Raw genomic sequence first — 25,788 nt, forward strand, 5'->3', positions numbered from 1 at the left:
AAAATGTTTAAAGCTTCTATTGTTTTAAAAATAAATATTTTTATTGATGAGAGAGAGAGAGAGAGAGAGAGAGAGAGAGAGAGGAGAGAGAGAATCATTGATTGGCTACCCCCTGCATGCTCCCCAACTCAGCACGTGCCCTGACTGGGAATCATATTGTGACCTCCTGGTTCGTAGGTTGATGCTCAACCACTGAACAACACTGGCTGGGCTAAAACTTCTATGTTTTAATGTCTGAGTAATGTACTTACTACAGTTTTCAGCCTTCCTATTGTCCCGAATCACTATTCTTTGGTTGATGGTGCTGAAGAGCGTCGTCCAGTTGATGGTGTGATAGTAGCACAGGTTGCTGTTGTCAGTAATATAGATGTTTCCTGCACTGATTTCCTTCAGGGACTGGAACTGCAGGGAAGTGATGCCTTGTTGCTTGAGGATAAGCAAGGAGAGGCCACTAAAGAGAGGAGAGAGAGAAAACATGGAACGATAATAAATATTTTCTGGCCAGGACATTCATTTCTAAAGTAAAATATCAGGTGTCACATCTTACTCCAAAGAAGATAAACAGACCACAGAGAGAGAACTGAGTCAATAAATCTGTGCTCAGAATATTAATCTTTACATGCTATATACTGGAGGCTTTAACAGTCATACCCAAAAGAAACATGTTCACTTTTAGAAGTATGAATATTAATGATATCTCTGTCTTTGTGTACTTATTTACCACTGACGTATCTGCTCACTGCCTTCTCTCCTTCCCTCACATCTTCAGTTCCTCAAGAATGAAATCCTGTGTTAAGACTAAATAATTAAATACATTTATGTGGAATGACTTCCATATACCCTAAGTAAGATATTAATTGTATTCTATTTAATAGATGCAGAATGCTTTCCAAGGATAAATATTGCAGAGAGTGTTTTTGATCTTAGGCTTTAATTTATTTAGGAACAAAAGGATAATTGTAATAGCTGAAGAATGTATAAGTAAAGGTAGGAGATATAAAAATTTACAGAGACGAAGGAAATTAAACTTTAATTTTACAAAATATTCAGAAGGCTTCGACAACTGGGGAAAGAATCTCTAAATGTTAAGTAACAACTACATGGTAGAAACAATCATGTCAAGGAAATTGTTTTTATTTCAATATAGTCCACATTTTGTAGTTAAGTTCCTTTTGCATTCTCTGAAGAATAACTGTGTTTCCCTCATTTCAACTAATGGACATGATTTTACATTTTGGAGATCTAAACTGTCCCCTTTTATTTTACTTCTAAATCTAAAAATAGTTTGCTGACATATATATCAGCAAAATATGCATGTGTGTGTGTGTGTACTCAACTGAGCTATAATTCATTTTCTCAAATCCTGGCTCTCATTATAAATACTTGATTTGTGGATTATAATATGAGTATAACAATGCCTTGATATACTTATAATATTCAGTAGATAGTAAAATTTGTTGCATATAACATGACTAAGTTATATCTCTGAACTCTCCTTTTATATTAATACTTCCCCATTTACCTTTTAAAACCTCTTATAAATATACCTGTTTTAATAGCAAAATTCAATGAATTTTCGGTGAAATGCCATTATATAATATTTGATGACAATATTGATTTCAGGCAGCATTTAGATTTAAGCAATAAACATTAAATTAAAATATCCTTATGTAAGTCAGCTTTTAACTCTTCATAAACAATAGTTTCATAAAGATAAAAATCTGAAATAAAGTAAAAGCAGTGGCTTAGTAAATATTAACTCTACTTTTATTATATGAATAAAACTATTGACATTAGAACAGCGTCCTTTTGAGCCTTGATCATTCTGTTTATTCCAACTAGCACTGCACAGAGGGAGGTGGACTAATTCGTGAAACATCAGCTCTATGATGCTTCGTTCAAATGAAAGCACCAGAAGCAAAACAAGAACTTTCCGTATGGCACTTGTATCCCCTACATCTGAGCTATTTCTAAGTCATCCAACTCTCTCTTTGAATTATAATAAATATGATAAAAAGAATTAAATTTATGCTTCATATCATGCATTCCATACCTGCAAAACATTACTATTACTTTAATGATAGGTGGTTGGAAAGTCCAGCTGTGTATTCTGTATACTTTAAGCACAACTGGGATAACTTTTTGTTGAACTCACATTGGAATTAAAAGAAGAAACCCAATATTTCTAGAATCAGTAAATTCATGAGGTTAATAGTTTTGATATAATATGTACATGATGCTACTCTTGAAATCTGGGAGACCTGCATCTTTGAACATATAAACCTACCTATAGAGTACTCTTCCACCAATGGTCACCAGGTTAGAAAAAACACTGAAGTCAGTCATGTTTGGGGGCCATGACTGTATGTTCAAGAAACCTATAAAAGAAGAGGACAGCTGAAAAATTCATTACATCATTGTCTGAGCAATAGTGTTTAACACTGATTATTCTTGAAATATGATAAAAATGTGTTGAAAGATAAGAAAAGGAAAGCGAATATTTCTAGTTTTGAACCATTCTATCTCATATTTCTTCTTCCAAAATGGAGTGTTTTAGCCAAAGTTTCATGGCTCCAGTACTCCAAAGAATATCAAAGGAGGGGGACAAAGAGGGAGGAATGGGGAACATCTGTAATACTGTCAATAACAATAATGATAATAATAACAATAAGCACCAAAAATCTATATTTCTCAGACATATGGAATCATATAATTGTAGATGTTAATCTACATAAATCTTAATTTAATGTATTCTTCTAAAAGCAAAAATATTTAGACTAACTAGATAAAGAGAAAAATTCAATTTCAATTTCCCTGAAATCCTTTACCACTGTATCTATACACTTACTAGTGACCTCAGTTGCCCATCTTGCATTCTAAGACATAGATGTATATACTTACCCCTCCTCATTTGACTTTATACTCTTTAGTAACAAATCATGTTTAATTCATTTCTATAACCCATATCATCTACTATAACAGCACCAAATGTATTACATGCTCTATAAACATGTGCTAAATGAATGATATGCATTTCCCACACTAAATAGTACTTCTTGTGAAAAGGTAAAAAAAAAATGCTTTCAAAGATCAATTGGCACTTGCAAAACAGTAACATCAAAATGTCAAGGATATTTTACTCTTTAAATTCCATGGGCTTTCAAAATGTGCATACATGCTAAGGAGTAGAGACTTGAATTTACTTTGAAATTGAGTTTCTGGTTCCAATATTATATAATATTTTCAATCAATTGTTAAAATTCACATGGTTAGTAACACAATTGCACTTGAAAAATTACCTGTTATCTCTCGAACTGTCCGAAATACATTCAGTTTCTCTGGGTCTATAGCTTCAATCGCATTGTAAGGGTCCCTAGAAAAACCAGGAGAGAAGCAGTCAGATTCAAAATTAAATAAAGGAATAAAAATATAAAAATGTGACATTATTTTATTCAAGTTGAATTGTCATTATCAAGAGGAAGAGTAATAATGTCTGTCCAGATTTTTCTGCCTTGGATATGGAGGAAAATTTAAAGTTGCTTTGAGGACCACTTTTATGACAGAGAATATGAGTTTATCAAAGGCAAGTCTAGATTTACAGAAATGATTCAGTTTGATTATACAGAAGACCTCCAAATACAGCAAATCCATTTATTAACCATGCTTTATATTTTGCTTTAAACGTTTATTCTTAACTGGGAAAATAAAACCTGCAAATAAATTATGTTATAGTAAGGACATTGCCTTCCAGGCTCCTCAAAGCACTCAAAATTGTGAATAACACTTGTAATTTCTTAAGAAGCATAAAAACAAACACATGAAGTCACCTTTTTTGCTGTATCTCCATATTTACCTATTAGTGAGTTTTCATAATATTTATAACATTATATAAAATATCTCTTCATATGAATTATTTAGAGCAATTTTGTTCCTAACTGATATTTATATTCATTTTTATAACCGACCTATTTGATTCCATCTATATAAATCATACTAAGATTTAAAAACACAATTTACAATAAATTTAATCATATTCAAAAGGTGTTATAAATTTGAAGATCTAATGCATACACATATTTTTGTAAAAAATGTTTTTGATATGTATACAGAGAGAGATGACCTGTCTTTTCAAAAATGAACATACATATCTTTTAAAATTAAATGTTTAATAGGGTTTTTTTTTCAGAGGTTTTCATCTTAAGTACATTTTTTGGTATAATATACTTATCACATGAAATAATTGCAAACTTGAATATTAAGCCAAACATAAACATAATAATACGAAACATTTCTCAGTAATTCAAGGAATATTTTCAATGTTTAAGGAATACATAGTATTTTTGAAAATGTTTGATTACTTTAAAATTACTCTGTGCTATCCTGAGCAAGTAGAGCCCTAATATTAATATATGCTCTTCAGAGAAAAATTGAATTTTCTTCTCTAAGAGAGATTAAACCTTCTAAGAACAATGAACTTAGGCTTTTTTAGAAGCATATTCACCTGTAGCAATCAATTTAGTTTTATTCTTGCTATGAACATCTGCCAATTTTTTGCACCTTATACATATATAAAAACAATCTTTATTTGGTTTTTTTATATTGCTTTTTTTAATTTTTAATTAAATATATTGGAGTGACATTGGTTAATAAAATTATATAGGTGCAAATGTACAATTCTATGTTATATCACCTGCATACTGCACTGTATTGCCCACCGCCCAAAGTCATATCTTCTTCTGTCACCATATATTTGACCCCCTTTACCTTTTACTACTCCCATCACTTCTCTTCCCTCTGGTAACCACCATACTGTTTTTTGTGTCTAAGTTAGGACATCTGCTGTTTTACCAATCTTTAGGAACCTTCTTTTGTTTCCAGAGAAAAAACACTAGGATATGGTAGTCCACTGGATGTGATTTAACAGGGTTATCAATCCAGGTGCTCCAAAGTCCCCTGAAAAATTGGCATATGGCCTGTTTGGGGGGAATATGAGTGTGAATCTACTGGCAGTTATTTATCTTAGAGCCTCTTATAGACTCTATTAGTTCCAGAAACCATGATATATGGAACTACCTTTAGTGTAGCTGTCTCAACTTGATTCACTGGCGTATTCTTCTACACTGTGAACATCCCATATTGTCAAAGGGAAAAAAAATTGCTTGATTAAATGACTGTTTCAAACTAAGAAGTGCGGTCCATTTACTGTACAACTAGTTTAAATGGAGAGTTACGGAGAGCTTGGAGAAACACTATAAATGAGTTTCCCTATAATTCACACATAAATAATGAATACGTTCCTCAATGTGACATGAAGAGCCCTCAAAAACTTCAAGTCTAAATTAAATGTTCTGGCAAACTTGCTCTATTTATAACTGAAGATGCATAGAATGAATGACTATGCTTTGTATGAATAGGAAGCAAAAATAAAAAATAAGTTCACTATAAATTCTTGTTGTTATCCTATTTTATGGGCAAAGACTTTTGTATGCAGAATAAATGTCAGCACTACAGTAGCAGAATGAACTTTCAACATTTGATTTTTGATCAAAAGCAGTGTCTAGAACAGCTCTGGTCATACAATAAAATATTCTGACTTTATTGAGAAACACTCAAAACCCAGGGCAAGAACATAATAATGGGGTCACTTCAGTCCTATATTAAGAACATGTCCAGGTTGTGGGGAATTAAGTGAATTCTGGACTGTTCACATGAAGCCCAATGGACCATAGACATTTTATATACTTATTTTAGAGATTCAGGACTTTCATAAAAGAAGTTGACAGAATCCCACTTACCAACTTCAGAGGACCTGTAGGGAGTTTCATTCTACAGACACTTGAAATCCATAGAACTATAAAGTCAAGAAATTTACTAGCTAAATTCAGAACCGTGAGTAAGAACATTACATACACTCTGTCACCATTGTTGGTGATCCAATATAAAGCTCAGGAAAAAGACAGAGCAACATATTTTCACAATTGCATCACAATCTATTTCTTCATTCAACCAATTATCACATGTTCATTGTCTTTCAACTTTGCAGTGTGTCATATGAATACTTCCTTGTCAGTGTCTCATTGTGACACAGTATGGACATGTTTATCTGGTGAGCATTTTGTTGCTTCAAGCACATGCACATAAACCATGTCAAACATGACAAGATTAAAGGGGGATTATTCCCATGGATAACCCTAAACACTGCGTTTTGCCTGTGATTCCCATTCTAAATAAGGAAACAAGAGTACAGTCTATCTCTGGCAATGGCACTATTGTTCTAGAAACTAAACATTTTCTCTTATTTCATCTTTAAATAGATCCAGAGACATAGAAGCATGGAACAGACTGTCTAATCTCAGAGAAAAGGTAGAGGTAGGTGGGAAACGATTAACCAAAGAATTTATATGCATATATGTATAACCCATGGACACTGACAATAGAGTGATGAAAGCCTGGGGTGGGGGGATGGGTGTGGCCAGAAGGGGTCAATGGGAAAAAAAGAGGTTATTTGTAATACTTTCAACAATAAAGATAAATTCAAAAAAATAAATAAATTACAACTGAAGAATTAAAATCATATATATATATATATATATATATATATATATATATATATGTATATATATTAGAGGCCCGGTGCACAAAAATTTGTGCACTCAGAAGGGGGGGGGGCCCTCAGCCCGGCCTGTGCCCTCTCGCAGTCTGGGACCCCTCAGGGGTTGACCACCTGATGGCTTAGGCCCGCTCCCCGGGGATTGGGCCTAAGATGGCAATCAGACATCCCTCTGGCAGCATGGCAGCCCTCAGGGGATGTCCACTTGCCAGCAGGAAGCAGGCCTAAACTGTAGTCAGACATCCTTAGTGCTGCTGAGGAGGCAGGAGAGGCTCCCACCACCACCGCTGTACTTGCAACCATCAGCCTGGCTTGTGGCTGAGCAGAGCTCCTCCCATGTGAGAGCGCCCTGACCACCAGAGGGCAGCTCCTGCATTGAGCATCTGCCCCTTGGTGGTCAGTGTGTGTCATAGTGACCAGTCATTTTCAGTCCTTCTGCTGTTAGGGTCAGATTGCATATTACCTTGTTACTATATAGGATAGAGGCCTAGTGCATGGGTGGGGGCCGGCTGGTTTGCCCTGAAGGGTGTCCTGGATCAGGGTGGGGGTCCTGCTTGGGTGCCTGGCCAGGCTGAATGAGGGGATGATGGCTGTTTGCAGCTGGTCACACCCCCTTCAGGGTGGGGGTCCCCACTGGGGTGCCTGGCCAGTCTGGGTGAGGGGATGATGGCTGTTTGCAGCTGGTCACACCCCCTTCAGGGTGGGGGAGCCGCTTGGGTGCCTGGCAAGCCTGGGTGAGGGGATGATGGCTCTTTGTAGCTGGTCACACCCCCTTCAGGGTGGTGGTCACCACTGGGGTGCCTGGCCAGTCTGGGTGAGGGGCTAAGGGCCGTTTTCAGGCTGGCGGGTGACTGAAGCTCCCAACCTCTCCTTTTTTTCTTTTTTTTTTTTATTCTGGGATTTATTTACCTTCTATGGCTGTCACTGGAGCTGAGAGCCGGCTTTAGCTCCGAGGCTCTGCTCCAGCTTGAGGCCTTGGCTGCTGAAAGCAGGTATCTGGGTTTGTTTGACTTCTGTAATTGAAACACTTTTGCAACTCCAGCTCTGAGGCCTGGCTGGCTGAAAGCAGGTTTCTGGGGTTTGTTTAGCTTCTATAATTGCAACATTGTTTCTTTGAATGCAGCTCAGAGGCCGGCAGCCGCAGGCGGGGAACCTTGGCTTCCTCCATCACTGGAGGAAGCAAGCCTCCTGTTTGCTTCAGCTGCCTGGCTGCTGGCCGCCATCTAGGTTGGCAGTTAATTTTCATATCGCCCTGTTTAGCCAATGGGAAGAGTGTCGGAGCTACGGTTAATTACCATGTTTGTCTATTATTAGATAGGATATACTAGTATATGGAAGCTTTCTTATCTATGACTTTTATTTCAGAATTGAAAAGGAAGTATTAAAATGCTGAATATATGAGATGGATATTCGTCTGACTGGGATGAAAACCACTTGTGTAATGAAATTAATGTGTCTGTTTTAAAATTTTTACCCATACTGATGGACTTCAGGCCAATCATTTATTATATCCAGGTGAAATCAGATACTGTGAATCAAGTGGCTTATGTCTTATTTCTCATAAGATACTGTTAACATAATATGCTCTGTCATTCATGGTGATATTTGGTATTCAGTATATTTAAAATATGAATATGTTGTTTTACTAAGTGTCACATATGCTTTAAATTATATGGAAGCACCTAAATATCAACACAGGTCTTCTACCCAATGACCACGGAGGCAATGATAGCAATGAAAAATGGATACAAAGAGCCAGTGGGTACTACAGTGAATTTGATTGAATGTTTTCCATCTTAAAATGGCTAGTACTGCCTAGCTTGAAGAGAGTGTTGCTATGTAAAAATGTGGGCTAAGAATAGCCAAGTACATACATTTTTAAAAAGAACTTAGAAATCTTGACCTTTAAAGAAAATACTACATGGGCCAATATATCATACCTGGGGTAGAAAGTATATGCACATTATTAGAGTATCTGGCATAGACCCATATTCAAAGCTACATTCTAAAGGGAAAAAATGCTTATGTAATAAGACCTAGAGTGATTTATTTAAATAGAAAAAAATAAACTATTCTGTCCTATTTCTCTTGCTGTTTCTATTAGGACATATTTATTCTAAATGTGTTAAATTATGTTCTTTCTAGAAATGATGTGACACATGTTTACAGTAAGATTTTGAACTGAAATATGGGAGTGATACTTTTTATCTGTAGCTTGTAGCACTAATATTTAGGGTATAGGTAGTAATGTAGACAAATAGATAAAATATAAAGTAAAAATATTGACATTTTTATCGCAATTGAAAGACTACAAACTGGGTTGTTTTCCTAGTTAAAACCAGCAGGGGGTTCTGTAATGAAGGAGCCTAGAAAATGTTACGATTTTTACTGCTAAAATGAAATTCATTTTATAGATTTTTCAGAGCAGTACTAACTTTCCAGTCTTAAAAAAAAAGAAAAATACACATAAAGACAAAGAGATGTTCTGAAAGCTCAGGACAATTTTAATTTTCTGATTTGATTTTTGTGAGATACTTCTTGTAAAAAGAAATATTAACTTACATTGTTTTAAACTATTTTTTTTTTTAGAAATTTGAATGGAATTCCCCACTTTACCCATTGATATTGTTTCCCTAATCATATCTGAAGATATGCCAAGCTTGCTGAAATCTAAGGATGTAATGAGAATGTCCTGCAAATACATCTTAGCTTGTATATAAATTTATATTTTTTAGATCTAACCAGTCACTAATCTCATAATCTGATGCATCCCAAACTTTGGTTTACTATCACTGCTGGTTAAGCCTGCCATCCGATTTTGTTGGAGAAGAGAATTAACAGAGGTAGGACTCTTCTGGGTCAAAAGATCAAACAGACAAAGCAAAAGACTCTTAACCTTAGTCTGCACTTCTAAAATAATTTTCTGCAAACATTTAATACTAACCCATGAATACCAGTGACAAGGAAGATCAAATTCCCATTGATTTTGGTGCAGTTTATGAACTTGTCGATGTTGCTGGAATCCACAGTCTGTGCGGACATCAGTGATCCCGTGCCGATGCCATCACATGCTGGAGAAACAGGAGTTACAGTTGGGAAATTTGAGAAACCAATTTCAGTGAATAAATAATTGCCTTTTCATTATAAAATAACAGTGTGTTTTCATTATAAAATAAAAATATTTACCATAAGAAATACATTGTTTTCTAATAAATAAAATAATAATCCATTCATGCAACATTTACTACTTGGCCTGCTTATAAATATTATCCTGGTATTATCATCTAGTGACCATGACTTATAAGAATTCTATTTTATATCAAGACCCCGTATATACACATAACAGATACAAAACTAAAACAAAACTTTCCACAATAAGTACTTCCTCTTACTATATAAAATCACCTCATTTCTAATCCATCCTAAAATATTTCTTTAAAATACTTTTTAAATGCTGGTCACTTAAATAATTTCATAGCCTAACGATAGTCTACAATCTGCAGTTTTAAAAACACTGGTCCAATTAAGAATACATATTAGCCAAAACCGGTTTGGCTCAGTGGATAGAGCGTTGGCCTGCGGACTGAGGGGTCCTAGGTTCGATTCCGGTCAAGGGCATGTACGTGGGTTGCAGGCACATCCCCAGTAGGAGATGTGCAGGAGGCGGCTGATCGATGTTTCTCTCTCATCGATGTTTCTAACGCTCTATCTCTCTCCCTTCCTCTCTGTAAAAAATCAATAAAATATATTTTTTTTAAAAAGAATACATTTTAAACAGAGTACGAATGATGTGAGTTGAGTTAAATTATTACCTGTGCCTTCTGGAGGCTGTACTTAAAAAAAAAAGAAAGAAAGAAGAAAACAACACAAAACAGCTGTGTGTTTGTGGGGGTGAGAGGGGAGAGAGGGAGAGAATGTAGTCTAATAGTCAGTCTTAAGTTTGTCCTTGTAAGACTTTAAGGCATTCCTGTTACTTTGAAAAACTCAAAAATATTAGAAAATTTTGAACTGCACGTTTGCCCTGCTTAACTTAAGTTTCATTCTGGTGAGGGATTTGAGCATCATAGCTGGAAGGTATTTCTTTCTCCACTAAAATTATAGAACGTAAATTATATGTGTTTATTTAACACTTACGGTAAACACCTTTGCCATTTTATATATTTTGTCTTTCAAGAAACTTTTTAAGACCTGGAGAGTAAATGTCAAATGCATTTCTCTTTGTGCCCCTTTTTATGCTTAGCAGATCATTGTGCATACATTTGCAAGCAACTAATATGTGTTCATGATGCTAAAATAATTGTGTGAACACTTGTTTTGCTCCTAATTTCTAAGATTTGCTGCTTATAGAATAAAATGCAACTTTTTTTCTGAATCCTATCAAACTTAACTCAGTTTTATCTGCACCATTTTAGCATATATCATTCAAAATCAGTAACAGACACTGTTACAATAGTAAATACTTCGGGAACTGTTCAAAGTTATGGAAAAGGTGTGGGGGGAGGTTTGGTTGTGGGAGTGGTGTGTTGTGAGAGGCCCCATGAAAATGTAAATGAAAACTTTGTTGTAGGCCCCCTCAGATATCACTCACCTTTTGGGCAAATATCAGTACAAGGTTTGCACATTTTAATCCCATTTTCCTCCACTTCCATCTTGGAACTAGGGCAGGCACGCACACAAGAACTGGAATCGACCACAAAGTTATCTGATAAAAAAGGTAAAATTAGCAATAATGTTGATGTTCTGCAAACAAGTTTACAAGGAGCTATTTTAGGGTGTGAAAATAATTAGCATTTTTTGATCATATAAATGTCTATTTCTCTAAAACACCTGTTTAAATATCTCAACCTGAAATAGCATCCAGGACCACCCACATTTGAATCCGAGGCCCACATGTATTAGCAACACCTAGTACTTGCTTGACTGAGCTCCACAGCCCGAAACGCCCTAAAATAGAGCAAATTTCCTTTATAGACTTAGGAAACTACATGACATTTAGTTTGTGTTTTTCAACAGTTCCACTTCATTTCAGGTCATGATGCAAGTCTGAAGTCGAAAATACTTCAAGTCACAGGAAGCACAAACAAAGCTGAAGTTAAAGTGCCTTGGATCAAGAGAGTGCACTTCACATCCAGGAAGAAATGTTTAAAATGTGTTCGATCTCTCGGTGGAGTGCCACAGAAACTGTCCCGTAGCTGGATAGGATGAAACAAACTGAAATCTAAAAGGGCATGACTTAAGAAAGGATACAAAATAAACCAAGAAGATCTGATGGCCTGAAACATGGGTAAACTGTTTAGGGGTCCAGGGATATGGAAAGCAATGCTGTACAGTGAAAATAATGAGTTTGGAAGTCAATGAGACTGCACTCTAACCTCAAACATACCACTTCTTTTCTGAGACTTTGGACCGATCACTTGAATTTAAATTTCTTTATCTTTGAAATGGTAGCAATAATCCCCATACCCAAGCAATTCATGATATGACAAATTTAAGTTACAATAAATTTACATGAAATTATTTTGTTTTTAAATAATGATGTAGTTGATTTAGCTATTCTTATCCTCTACTTACGAGGGCATTTCTTGACACAAAATGCTCCGTATGTGTACTTTGCATTGAAGTTATGCTCCAGCTGAAAGGTGGTTGGATTGTAGACAAAAGTTTGGGGACACTGAGTCACACAAGCTCCACTGTCATTGAAATTCATGCAGGCCTGCAACATAGCAAGTATTAACTTTATTTAAAAATAATCTTAATGATACTTATTAGAGGAACAGTTTTTAGAGACATTTGTCTACTTTACTAAGTATATATCAGTTTCATGAAAACTGTAAATTTTGATAATTTCATAGTCATTAGTGCTCAATTTTAAGTTCAAATTTGCTTAGGACTTCTACAATTCTACAAAACTGTTTTTCCAATGTCTGTAAATATAGTTTATCTATAGTTTATTGATGTTCAAATTGTCTAGCATCTATCCACTAATTTGTAAATTTATATTTACTTTAAATTATTAAAATTAGCTAATAGTGAAAAATGATTACGCTCACACTGATTCAAAGGGTTTATGTTGAGTCTTAGAGTTTAGTACTAATAACTAAATCCCCCGTTCTATAGGTGATTTAGTTATTAGTGCTAGACTAAGTGCTAGACTATTCTTAAAAAATATTTTTATTGATTTCAGAGAGGAAGGGTGAGATAGAAATATCAATGATAAGACAGAATCATTAACTGGCTGCCTCCTGCATTTCACCTACTGGGGATCAAGCCCGCAACCCAGGCATGTGCTCTTAGCCTGGGACCCTTCAGACCACAGTCTGATTCTCTATCCACTGAGCCGAACCAGTTAGGACCAGCTTAGACTATTCTTAAAGCTAGTGTTTGGAGAGTTCAGTGCCTTAAGTGATATTCATTTTCACTGTTTAGTGAGAAAACACGTGATAGCTAATTACACTGAACTCAAAGGAAGGCTCTCGCCGGTGACTGGTCAGAGTAAATGGAGGGGTAGTTAATGCCAAATTAAATAATATGATTCTATTTCCTGCATGATCTTTTTCACAATGCCACACAATTTGATACAAGCTACCAATTCAAGCAAAACAATTCATTTCCACTGGCATATATTTATATTAAAATCTCAATTTGTTAAATTGTTTAAATGCCTTTAAGAATGATTAAAAATAAATTTACTACCCGAAAGTGAGGTATTTATTATAAAAATGGAATATAATGACATAAAAACATGTGATTAACAAAGAGTGGATGAACTAAATCTCTTAATTAAAATGTATTAAACCTTCTTAGGAATAATTTAGGCCTTGCAAAGCAGGCTAATGTGAACTCAAATAATATTTTACAGTCAACATAAATTGTATGTATGATTATTAATAAGCACTAATTTATTCTGTTTCCTCAAAACATTTTCTTCATCAATTGTTGTTTTAGCAAGCACTTTATCATCAACATGACAATTCCCTGATGATGGCCTCCTAGATGCATAATCAGAACAAGAATCACTGATGATACGTTATTCACTAAGCTGACACTTTCCAGGAAGAATCTATTAAAAACCAATCTAGAAAACTCAGTATGTTTTAATTTATGGCTATAAAACTTCATGTTTCCTCATAATTGCTTTACTAACATACTTTATGAGATGTTGTGCACAGATTGCTTAGCAACAAAGGAACATAAGCCAGAGGAACCCGACAAACACAACAACATCGCTTACACCCAAGCCTTGATCTGGCATTGCTGAGCATTCTGTAGCCAATGCCAAAGTGGAATCACGGGACCATTCCATAAAATAATGCAATAAAAATCCCGAAGCTCTCTTGGCACTCTGCTTCTCATGGCAATGGGACCATGAACAAAACAGAGTGAAAGCTATGCCTATTGGTGTTTTGTTGTCGTTACTGTTTTGGAATTGTGAACCCAAAGCTTTTTTAGCATTCTCCAGATCCTGTTTCCAGCCCATGTCTGGAGACAAGCAAATGAAAAGGGTCTCAAGCCAAGACTTGCCGAGGAGCTGCTCTAAATTTTTAACATTTTAATATTCTCTTCTTCCTCCTGACTCACTATTGCAATACATACTCTTTTTCACTGTAGAATCAGGGTAGACAAGTTAAAATTTTTTGTGACATTAAAAAAAATTCACAAGTGACCATCTCATAAGAGCTGTAGTTTCTACCAGGTATTTTGCTTATTTTTCAGAATTAAGTGCCAATTTGAAAAAAAAATTACTCAATTTTAAATATGTGTGTGTGTGTGTGTGTGTGTGTGTTCTCTGAATATTTGAGAAGGGGTAACAAGAAAATAAATTCCTCTGTTTATTTTTAACAACAAAAACAATTTATGAGTTCGCTTAAAGTGCTCTGTGTGTGTATGAAATTGCATTTAACTATAGCTCACAGAATTGCTTGTATGTATTCAAAATAACAGAAAGAACTGTATCAGAGCTATCAAAATATAATTAAAAGTGTCCCCAACAAGTGGCAAATGTTAATTTTAAGAATGTAAAAGTATCCTCTTCTAAAATAAAAATCACACAGATTAGCATGCAAATTGCTTCAAGTGTGTATTTGTAAATCTCATAAATTTTGAATAATATCCATTTGTAAACAACATAAACTAAAAATGCTTAAATTTGTAAACGTATCTTAAATTCATATTTAAAAAATAAAATCCAAGTGCCCCCACTCAGAAACTCAATGATACAACAACATAAAGAGGTAAGCACTGTAAATTTTGGAAAGATCCTATTAGTTTTTAAAAGATGTTTCAATATGCTCTCATTCAATTCTCTAATAAATCTCACTGGTAATATAAATTGCAACAGAAAGACATAACAAACAATCCTAGTTCATCAATTGCCACCCAGTGAATGCATGGCTTAAAGGAACGTAGAGAATTTTCCTTAATCCTAAAGTGGTTTAACTGGATTTTTTTCAATAAGGTATTAAGGATTCAATGTGCCTGAGTCAAACCTAGAAGGGAGGGAAAAAGAGCACCCATACTTACAAAGCAGTCGGTGTCCTTAGGCCCTGAGCAGCCTCCAGCACACTCTCGATGACAGCAGTCACTGACATAGGGTCCGTAGCACCTGCCATCACATTGTTCTGCACACACCGTCCTTGTCACTGCAGAAGACAGATATGAAGCCTGGTCAAATCAGCCACCAAGAGAAGCTTCTAAGATGACTTGGAGTAAGTAGCTGGGAAAAGCTGGCCTCTAGAATATCAATTGACCCACCATTGACTCAATTCAGCAAATGCATGCTGAATGAAGTCTGCAACAGATCAAAATTACTGTACAAAAATCTTCAAACACATAAGTTAATTTATAGATTCTTTCTCATGCAAACAAACACTATTGTGCTTTACTAAAATCATATAATTTAACAGGAGAGAATTGAGTTTGAAATAACTGAATGAGGCACTCTGGTAGGTTAGGAAAGATGGAATCAATTCACACTGGGCACAGTTAGGTCCTATAGCAGGTGTCCCCAGAAATAACCCTAAGGTTTTTATAAGTCAGTGCAAAAAGAAAAATATAAATCTTTACATGATTCACATTATATCTTACATGATTCATATCAGATAGACAGATGGATATATAGATGAAATGAGAGAGGGAGAGAGAGAGGGGGAGAGAGAGACCAGACAGGAAGAGAGAGGGGGGAGAGGGGGGAAGGGAGAGAGAGAGAGATTGAGGAGAGAGAGAGAGAGAGAGAGAGAGAGAGAGAGAGAGAGAGAGAGAGAGAGAGAACTAAGTAGTAGTAGCAAAACTCTTTCTATTCCTGGGATATCAGTGAAATTTCTAATGAGAATCTTCAAAAGGAGGAACCCACGTAAGAAACAGAGCAACTTTCTCAAAGGAAGGGAAGGAGGGGAAGAAGGAAGAAGGTAAAAAAGAAAAATGGGAGTGAGGGTGTATGGGAGGAAGAAGACACATTCACACTAAATACAACAAAAACTTCGACTGGTCTTTTCTTATAACACCCTTTAATACAAGCTGGCGGAATCCTACAGGTACACTTTAGTAGAATCAACGCTACAGACTGGGCTTCAACATTATGGCATTGAGGAAAATAATTCTGCTTATCTCACTTAGTAAAGAGATATTTCAAAGTATTTTGGAGAACTAAATTTTATAGGATATGTATAGCATGTCACTTCTTGGTTTCTGTATTTCCACTTCAGCCTTGTGTCTTCCTACCTCTTTGACTAGTTATTCAAAGCTTCCTTCACTGCTTCAGTAGCAAAGCACAACTCCTTAAACATTAGTATTCCTCAGAATTGGTCATGGTTGATCTTGGCAATTTTCTTGGGCTATGGGCTCATGATTGAATGAAATCATTCATCTTTTACTTTGCCTTCTACCTATAGGGAGATTACTTTCAGATTCAGATCTGAATTCTCTATTGAGCTACAGCATGCATCTCTTTCTTTTATTTCTCTTCCTCTCTTCATCCCTCCCCTTTGTCATTTCCTTCTTTCTAGCATTTTTGTTATAGCATCAATCATCATCCAATATATTTTATAACTCATTTGTTTTCTAGTGTATTCTAATGTCTACTTGGCACTCACGTACTTTTTATTTATATTTCATATACATTACACACATGCATTACTTCTACATTATATGTGAAAGATACCCAAATAAATCATATTCACTTCATATTCACACATTATACATACATTAATGTTTCTACATTTTATCCAAGTGGTATATTTATTTAGATGCCCTAATTTATAAACAATGCCATATAAAAAACACTTATATTTCATATTCTATTTAAATAATAGATTTAAATATAATTCCTCTTTCTTATTTAAAAAAAAGACTTTTTTGATGTACCAAGAGCTGCTAATTAAAACAGCAGATAAATGTTAAGTAACCAAATTACTAGATTTAAAATAAGTGTTATCACAGGATAGTCTGTTAATTTGATTTTAGTGAAAAGGAATTACTCAGCTGGAAAATAACATGAAGCGAGTCAGCAATCATATCCTATATTTTAATCCAAGTCATGTACATTGAAGTGTTAATCTTAATTTTTAACTCTATAGTGATTAAAGGTAACTTTATAAAATGTCTTTCTCTTTATTTATATACTTTGCTTGATTTCTCCCACAAAATGAGGAAATTAGTGTAGATAATATTTATAAAGATAATTAACCATAAATTTATTTTAAATTATTTATTAAATGTTTATATTAAGATCATTATGTTGAATAATTTAATTAATTATGAAAATAATATGCTATGATTATAATCTAAGAGTACAATCTTATTTTCTATAATAATATTATACTGTGGAAGTTTTAAAATATGTGTTTTAAATAATTACATTATATGTGTTGAGTCAACTTTAAATTTTTCAAAACTGCTATTTCTTTTATATAGTAGTCATGTATCTCATATTTTTTAGGACACTTTGATCTTAGATATGCCATTTCATTTGAGGGACATGCAAAGAAATATCTCTCTAAGTTATTACTTTTAATTTTTTTTCATTTAAGCTATTAAAAGATAATTAAATTACAGGATTTGCTTCAAAACTCATCTAGCGTTGATTTTAAAAATAAAAAGTGAGCCAAACCGGTTTGGTTCAGTGGATAGAGCATCAGCCTGCGAAATGAAGGGTCCCGGGTTCGATTCCAGTCAAGGGCATGTACCTTGGTTGCGGGCACATCCCCAGTGGGAGGTGTGCAAGAGGCAGCTGGTCAATGTTTCTCTCTCATCAATGTTTCTAGCTCTCTATCCCTCTCCCTTCCTCTCTTTGAAAAATCAATAAAATATATTAAAAAAATTTAAAAAATAAAAATAAAAAGTGAGAGACATTTAACACTAAAAATAGCACTTTTTGGCATCATGGTTTTCACATGCCTTAATACCAATTGAAAGTTCAGCCTGGCTGGTGTGGATCAGTGGTTGCGCGTAGATCTAGGAACCAAAAAGGTCACTGTTCAATTCTAGGTCAGGGGACATGCCTGAGTTGGGGGTTTGATCACCAATGTGGGTTGTGCAGGAGGCAGCTGATAATTTATTATCTTTCATAATTGATGTTTCTATCTCTCTTTCCCTCTTCTTCCTCTCTGAAATCAATAAAAATATCTATTTTTTAAAAGAAAGTTCAAAAAACATGAAATATATTTTGAAAGTGTTTGCTTGACATATCTACACTAATAAAAGAGAAACATGCAAATTGGTGTCACTCTGCTACACCCACCAGCCAATCAGAGGGACTATGCAAATTAACTTAACAAAAATGGCAGTTAATTTGCATATGCAGGCACAGAGTGAAGACTGAAGGTTCCGGCCAGAGTGAAGACTAAAGACTCAGTACTGAAGAGGCTTGGCTTCTCCAAGCCTTGCTGCGGCAGGAGGGGAAAAGCCTAGCCTCGAGGCTTGGCTTTTCTGCTGCGGCAGACGCAGACCAAAGGCCTGGGTCCCGGGTGCCGGAGGAAAACCGGTGCCATCAGCCACAGGAACGAAGGCCTATTGTGCGAATCTTCGTGCAACAGGCTTCTAGTAATAATATAAGCAAAACGGGCAAAATACACTTAATCTCTAAACTGTGATATGACATAGTTAAGAAACTTTTCTTCACATTATGTGAGATTTGTTTTTAGAAGGAAAACATTCTCTGTGTAAAATCCATTTAAGGGCATTAGTTGATTAATAAACATTACTTACTATGAATTAAAAGCATCAGGCTATACTCATATTTTATTATGACAGAAACAAAACAAAAATACTTCCTGAAATCAATGAGATAACTCACTTAGCCTCCATGGGAACATTAACTTATAATTGCTTCGGTTATATTAATTTCTATCCTTGCTTGAATATTAATTCATTAGCGTTTTTTCCTGTATTTACTAACCTTTCTAAATTGCTACATTGGGTGCATTAAAATATTTCAGTCAAATATTAATGAGCTTATTCAATGGTGGTACATCACTAACTGTGATTGTATAATACAAAAGATAAAACTTGGGAAGTTAAATGTTTATTATATTAGGGTGAGTAAACTTGAAATTGGGAATGGGGATTCATTCAAATTATCCATGAGAATCAGATGTGTAACATTTAAATACCAAATATTCTACCAGAAGCTGGGCTCATGGTTGGCGAGTGCAGCGAGCACAATGAATGCAGCGGTGGTGGCATAAGCCTCTCCCACCTTGGCTGCAGGTGGGCAGTAAGGAACGAGGGATCCCAGACTTCGAGAACCCCAGACTGCCAGAAGGAAGCCTAACTTCCACCTTAAGCCGGCAGGTAGACATCCCCTGAGGGGTCCTGGACTGCAAGAGGGCACAGGCCGGGCTAAGGGACCCATGATGGATCTCCCCAGCAGAGGGAGGCCCAGACTACCCACTGCAGCGCCACTGGCTATGTATCATGGGCCTCCCTCTTTGGGGTGATCGATTCCAGGGCTCCGAGATTGATTGCTCCAAAGAGGTAGTCCCTGCCCATCCATCTGGGGCTCCATGATGGATCACTCCTGCAAGGCAGGTCCTGCAAACCCGCCGCAGCCTGCCAGTTGGTGGCCTGGGCCTCCCTCTGCAGGGTGATCATGGGGCGATGGCAGGGCCCCTGACCAATCACATCACACCTGCCTTGGCTGGGCTGGCGCCAGTGGGTGTTATAGCATGTTCGTCCAGACAGCTGTTCTGCTATTTGGCCGTTCAGTTGATTTGCATATTACGCTTTTATTATTAAAGATAAGTATTTACAATGATTATGTGTAAAAAACAAAAAAGTCTTACATAGCAAAATGGAGTAGAACAATTGAGCCAAAAATATAAATGGAAAGTTTAAGAAAGATATTTAGAAAAGGTTAATAATTATTTAAAAAAAAATACTTGTTTGGCCTCAGTTATAATCCAGGAACTATGAATTAAAACAGGGAAATAAGGGCACTGTGGGTATAATTCCTAAATACAAAAGAAATGATATCTAGTTTTGATGTGGATAAAACATTGGGAAAACTACTGGTATGTGTCTAAATAGATACAAGATTTTTGAAGAGTAGTTTGTCTCTATCAAATTCGTTTATGTAAATTCATGCTGATCAAACACTTCTATTTCTAGGAACCTGATATAAAAAATGGGCGCATATGGACAAATTATATATATATATATATATATATATATATATATATATATATATATATGGCTAATATGCTAAGTGTCCCTCCTACTGTCCCACTGGTCACTATGATGCGCACTGACCACCAAGGGGCAGACATTCAACACAGGAGCTGCCGAGCTGCAGTGACTTGGCAGTGGCAGTTCTTGGGTGACACACCTCGAAACCAGAGAGGAGGGAGCCCGATTCCTCGCAGGGCCGTGCAATTCCATCTTCAGCCATGGGTTACGTTGTTGCTGGGGCACTGTTGGCTCCAAATCTGGTTTACTGCACACTTGCATTTGCATTCCACATCCTGTACGACAGCAGCTTTGCAGAGCGCCCTCTCACACGCCGGGAGCCCTCAGGGGATGTCAGAGAGCCAGTTATGGCCTCATCTCCGCAGGCCAGGCCAAGGGACCCCACCTGCCAGAGGGACCCTGCAGATGCACTTGGAGCCATGGCGCCACCCCAGGTGCAGCCTGACAGGGAGGGACCACGGGAGGTTGGCTCCAGGGCATGTCCAGCCCTTCTTGCCCAGTCCTGCCTGAGTCTTCATTGATGGAAATACATTATTATATTTCAAGTCTATGTACTTGAGTTATAGGGCCTTAAAAAATCTATAATATGAAATAAGCTATACACTTGACAGAGCAAATTAATTATTCCAGTGTTACAGATGAAGAAGTTAACATTTGAAGAAAATTTAACTAGCTTATCCTGGGTTGCATAACTTATCATAAAGTAGGGTTTTAAATTAATTTCCAGACTCCTATATATCTTCACTAATATGTTTACATTAAGAGCCACATATAATAGGTATCTCAATTTAATGACCGAGTGGGGTGGGAGTGGGAGGAAGATAGTTTCAGAAGCGATTTTAAATATAATATTGAAAAACTAAAATGATCTACACATCTCTGCTTTACACTCTTGAAACATAATTTGTTCTGGAGTAATTTTATTGTAACAACACAATTGTGAGTGATGAGTAATGAAAACTAAGATATTCAAATTAATGGTGAAAGCTGCAAAGATAAGATTGTTTTATACTTAGCACTTTATCAAACCTCATATGTGACTGAGTTCAACCTATTGATTTTAGGGGAGGACACTGAGACCCAGATGGGGCCAACACTCAAGTCCACAATCTCAGTATAATAATCTTAAAGTGGAACCACCATAGAAAACACGCACTTCAAGTACATGAGGAAGAATGTTTTCAAACGATGACTTTTCTTCCCACAGAACAATTCCAGTATTTCTGACTATTCTGCTCAGTGTCCTGCCAGGAATCCTTCCAATGTGCTGTACTCACTCTCCAATCCTGCCGATCAGGTAAGATGATCTCCCTGCACCAAACCACAGCTTGCATTTCTGTAGTTAAGTGATAGGAAGCTTTTGATAAAGTTAACCAAGGCGTTGATTTTGAAGACATCTATCACAAATAATCATATGGTCAGCTATATGGCACACTACTATTACCACACCTAGATAAGAAGCGAGGCCGCCACTCACTCCATTAAGTTCCCTCTTTAGAAAACCCTGGTAACCTAGGTGACTGACAATTTAAGTGAGCCCACTTTTTCCTTTCCACAGACGAATTCATGCATTCCTATTCTTATGTTTTAAATTGGCCAAGGAACAGTGAATCCATGAAACTCCAGGCATCTGACCCTGAATTCCAATAGAAGCAGAGCCCCATGTTCACATTCTCTCTCTCTCTCTCTCTCTCTCTCTCTCTCTCTCTCTCTCTCTCTCTTTCTCTCTCTCTCTCTCTCTCTCTCTTTCTCTTTTCCCTCCCCATGACCTTTTTGTGTGGCCATTGAGCCTGCCTTGTCCCCTCAGGGACCTGGGAATAATTAGCATGATCATTGCTTTATTGAAGTTCTCTGATGGTTGTTGCTGAGGTATGTCTTGCAATCATAAGAACCACAAAGTCTGGTCCAGCCACAATGTTGACTCTGGTCCAAAAATGTCTGTGGGGTGGGCCACCAGTAGTATAGGCTGAGGGAGAGTGGCTCCGGCATTCCCAGTGACTGTATCACTATCAGTAGGCTAAAAGGGACATAAATCAATCCCCCAAACTACCTGTATCTATGTCAATGTCTACGCCTATGTGTATATGATCTATAGCTAATTACTGAGTATACAGGCACACACATGCAAATATCCTAACCATGTAAGAAGCAAGAACAGGTATCATCGTTTTCAATATTTTTATTGTGTTGATAAGGGAACTTGAGGAAACTGAGACCCCTGAAATTAAGTTTAGAGTTAGAACTACATCTCTAGTCTCCTGATGCCCCCAGCCTCCTGATGTCCCCTTTTCAAACATTCCTCATCTTTGTCTTATACCTTAAGACATTTCCAGAGAACAGGCATAGCTTTATATATTTTCTTTATATCCCTTGAGCCTTTAACATGGCATTAAGCAATCTCTCTTGAATTCAAATGTATTTTATAGAACTTTTAATATAACTCTATCTTCCGTAGTTAAAATGAAAAACATTCCATTCTTTTAAATCTTTAAAAAAGGTCACCAAATTACAACAAATATAATCAACTTATAGCAATATCAACAGCATATTAGAGAAAAAAATATTTCTCTTATTTTCTACAAGCAAATTATTGGGTATCTTTTGGAAATGTTTTAGATGGGCATAATTTTAGAAATGTATGCAAGTAATCAGATCATTAATTTTTACAATATCTTCAGAAACTACAAACACAAAAATGGAAATAGAAAATCAATAATAAGGCTTATGGACATTCAAAGTTATTAGTAAAATACAGGAGTTTTAATTAAAGCTGTTGACTTTTCACAAAGGCTAGCTGTTATCCTGATTGATCGAGCCTGCTGGCTCAGCTCTTTTTCTTTTCCCCATTGGCTCCCACTTGGCCTTTCTCTGCTCGGATTGGATATTTACCACAGGGGCACCTTCTTTTTAAAAAACATTTGTCCCACTAAAAACAATAACATTTTAAATAAATTGTGTGTGCATGCATTTATGTGGGTGTCATTAGTTTATTATTATATTTATAATTTCTCATTTTGGTTTTACTACTACTTTTGGAAATTTCATGAAGAAAAGTACATTTTCATTTTGAATTGCTACATTTTCTTGCTTGCTGAAAATTTGAGGACCCAAAATATATAATTATCTTCTCAGATTTGTAACATTTTCTTCAAAGAAATTTCAGATATATTTGGAACAGGTAAAAGTATATATACCATATGTATACTTCCTCTACAGTTTGCCCTAGTAGTTAATAGAATCCATAGCCAGGCCATGGTGGTTTTGTTTTTGTTTTGTTTCTATTATTAAACTAAAAGTTTTTATATATTACCACTATTGAAAGTAATTTTGTTTGTACATACATATAATTAATTATTGAGGAAAATGTTCAATACTTTTCTAAATTTTTCCTAGTAAGTTCTATAATATCTGCATAGAAACAATAAATAACATGAAGTGTTGTTTGGAACTCGTTTCTATTTTGCCAATACAATAAAGTGCTCCATTCACCATTATCTACAACAGAACGGATACACTGCTTTTATTAATTTTAATGCTGTTCTATTTTTAATTTAAAAATGTTTTGAGGTAATCTAGCTAGAAACAATATTGTAGAAGTAATGGGTGAATTTCACAATGTAGTTGTCCTGTGGTTAAAATGATGAATTAGCTTTAATCAATTTCATAGACATTTCAATGATCAGAGTATATCTATTCACTCCAGCAGTTGAAACATGCTATTGTCAAATGCACTTACATTTTTCAAGTAGTTTCAAAGCAAGAAATATCATATGCAAAACAACTTAGAAGACTGAAGAGTATAGCAAGTGGTAATCAGCAGAGAATATTTTAGTTAAATAACCTTCAGTTGAAGACAATTATAACTACTTTAATGCAAAATGCATGCAAAGATGAGGGGAATCAAACTCTAATGTTTTGATATGTTCTCCTCCTTCTAAAAATAAAAATAAAATGCAGTGTCTTAAGGAGGTGACACCGGGTCCAGGAGGACAAAAGGAATGTATAAAATGAAAATCCACACTGCCTAATAGGTGGCTGGAGAGAGCTGACCTGATACTGTGCTCAAAGATAAAAAGGGACATGTGGTATCTACTTTAAATGAGATAAGTGTGCCTTATATATCTTGCAGCCACAGAGATAACATTGTTCTTTTAATCATTATTATTTACTTCTTAAAGCTTAGTCTCTCTCACACCTAAACCTCTGTAGCTCAGGACTCAGTTCTCATGACTAGAGAGAGTTGTCATTCTGACCAGTAAGCTGCTAAATACAATTCTATAAGCTTCAGACTTGACATAGCAGATAAGTTTGTCTCCCCTGACATGAGTATATTAATCCACCAAATCAATTTACTTAAGGTTAAGCTGTGTTGTGGAGTAATGCGGCCATGATTTAACTGAGCTTACAAGATCTTTCAAGCCTGAGTCACTTCTCTACATGTAATGCAGCTCTCAGTACCGAATCATGAGCTCTATGTTGACCTATTGCAATTACGTAAGAAGTCTTGTTAGGTTTTTAGGGCCATGATGCTGTAACATCAGAAAGAATTTAAGGAGAATATATTCAAGTCACTTTAGAAAATCAGAATCATGAAGTAAAACAGTAACAGCACTTGGCTAGATTCTATAAGCATGATTTTCTTACTTTAATATTTATAAAATTCTTTCGGTTGTCTAAGGTTTTTCCTTTAGGAATGTATTTATAAAAATAACATTTTAGAAAAACGTTTACAAATAGATGTTAGTGCTGCAGTTAGTAGGCTGAACATTATATAAAACTATAGAAGAACAATAAAAGACTTAAATTATTCTAAATGCAATGAAATCTAAATATAGCACACAAACCAGTATACAAAATAGTCTCAACATGTTACTAAATTTAACAAAAATTTACAAAACTTTATAAAAATTCTATAGGCATGTATAAGTTGTTGTCCACAGTAAGTTGTCAATTTATTTATACTCTCCTTTCATTTCACTAAATCTATTCTTTTTCATTCATTATTTTAAAACTTTTGTCCCTTTCTCTCACTATTTCACTTGGTATAATACCCTCTAGATCAGTAATGGCGAACCTTTTGAGCTCAGCGTGTCAGCATTTTGAAAAACCCTAACTTAACTCTGGTGCCATATCACATATAGAAATTATTTGATATTTACAACCATAGTAAAACAAAGATTTATATTTTTGATATTTATTTTATATATTTAAATGCCATTTAACAAAGAAAAATCAAACAAAAAAATGAGTTCGCGTGTCACCTCTGACACGCGTGTCATAGGTTCGCCATCACTGCTCTAGATCCATCCATATAATTTTACTTATATGTGAAATCTAAAGAGCAAAACAAACAAACAAACAAATTCACAGACACAAAAAGCAGACTGATGGTTGCCAGAGGGGTGAGGTTTGGAAGAGTTGTCAAAAAGAGTGAATGGATTAAAAAGTACAAATTAGTATTAAAAAAATAGTCATGGGAATGTAAGTACATTATGGGA

The 25,788-nt window shown here is 35.6% G+C and overlaps 1 protein-coding gene across 1 annotated transcript in view; it reads right to left on the reverse strand.

Moving 5' to 3' along the window:
- ERBB4 (erb-b2 receptor tyrosine kinase 4) overlaps nucleotides 1-25,788 on the reverse strand; it is a 925,368-nt gene that overhangs the window by 261,851 nt on the left and 637,729 nt on the right. The window contains exons 6-12 of the mRNA XM_081095735.1: nucleotides 15,131-15,249; nucleotides 12,182-12,323; nucleotides 11,199-11,312; nucleotides 9,555-9,681; nucleotides 3,300-3,373; nucleotides 2,288-2,378; nucleotides 252-451 (exon numbers count right to left, since the gene is read on the reverse strand). Coding sequence (XP_080951861.1) covers nucleotides 252-451; nucleotides 2,288-2,378; nucleotides 3,300-3,373; nucleotides 9,555-9,681; nucleotides 11,199-11,312; nucleotides 12,182-12,323; nucleotides 15,131-15,249 — 867 coding nt within the window. The remainder of the gene's footprint in view (nucleotides 1-251; nucleotides 452-2,287; nucleotides 2,379-3,299; nucleotides 3,374-9,554; nucleotides 9,682-11,198; nucleotides 11,313-12,181; nucleotides 12,324-15,130; nucleotides 15,250-25,788) is intronic.

This window comes from Myotis nattereri, assembly GCF_964212035.1.
Source record: "Myotis nattereri genome assembly, chromosome: 7".
Taxonomy (NCBI): Eukaryota; Metazoa; Chordata; class Mammalia; order Chiroptera; family Vespertilionidae; genus Myotis; species Myotis nattereri.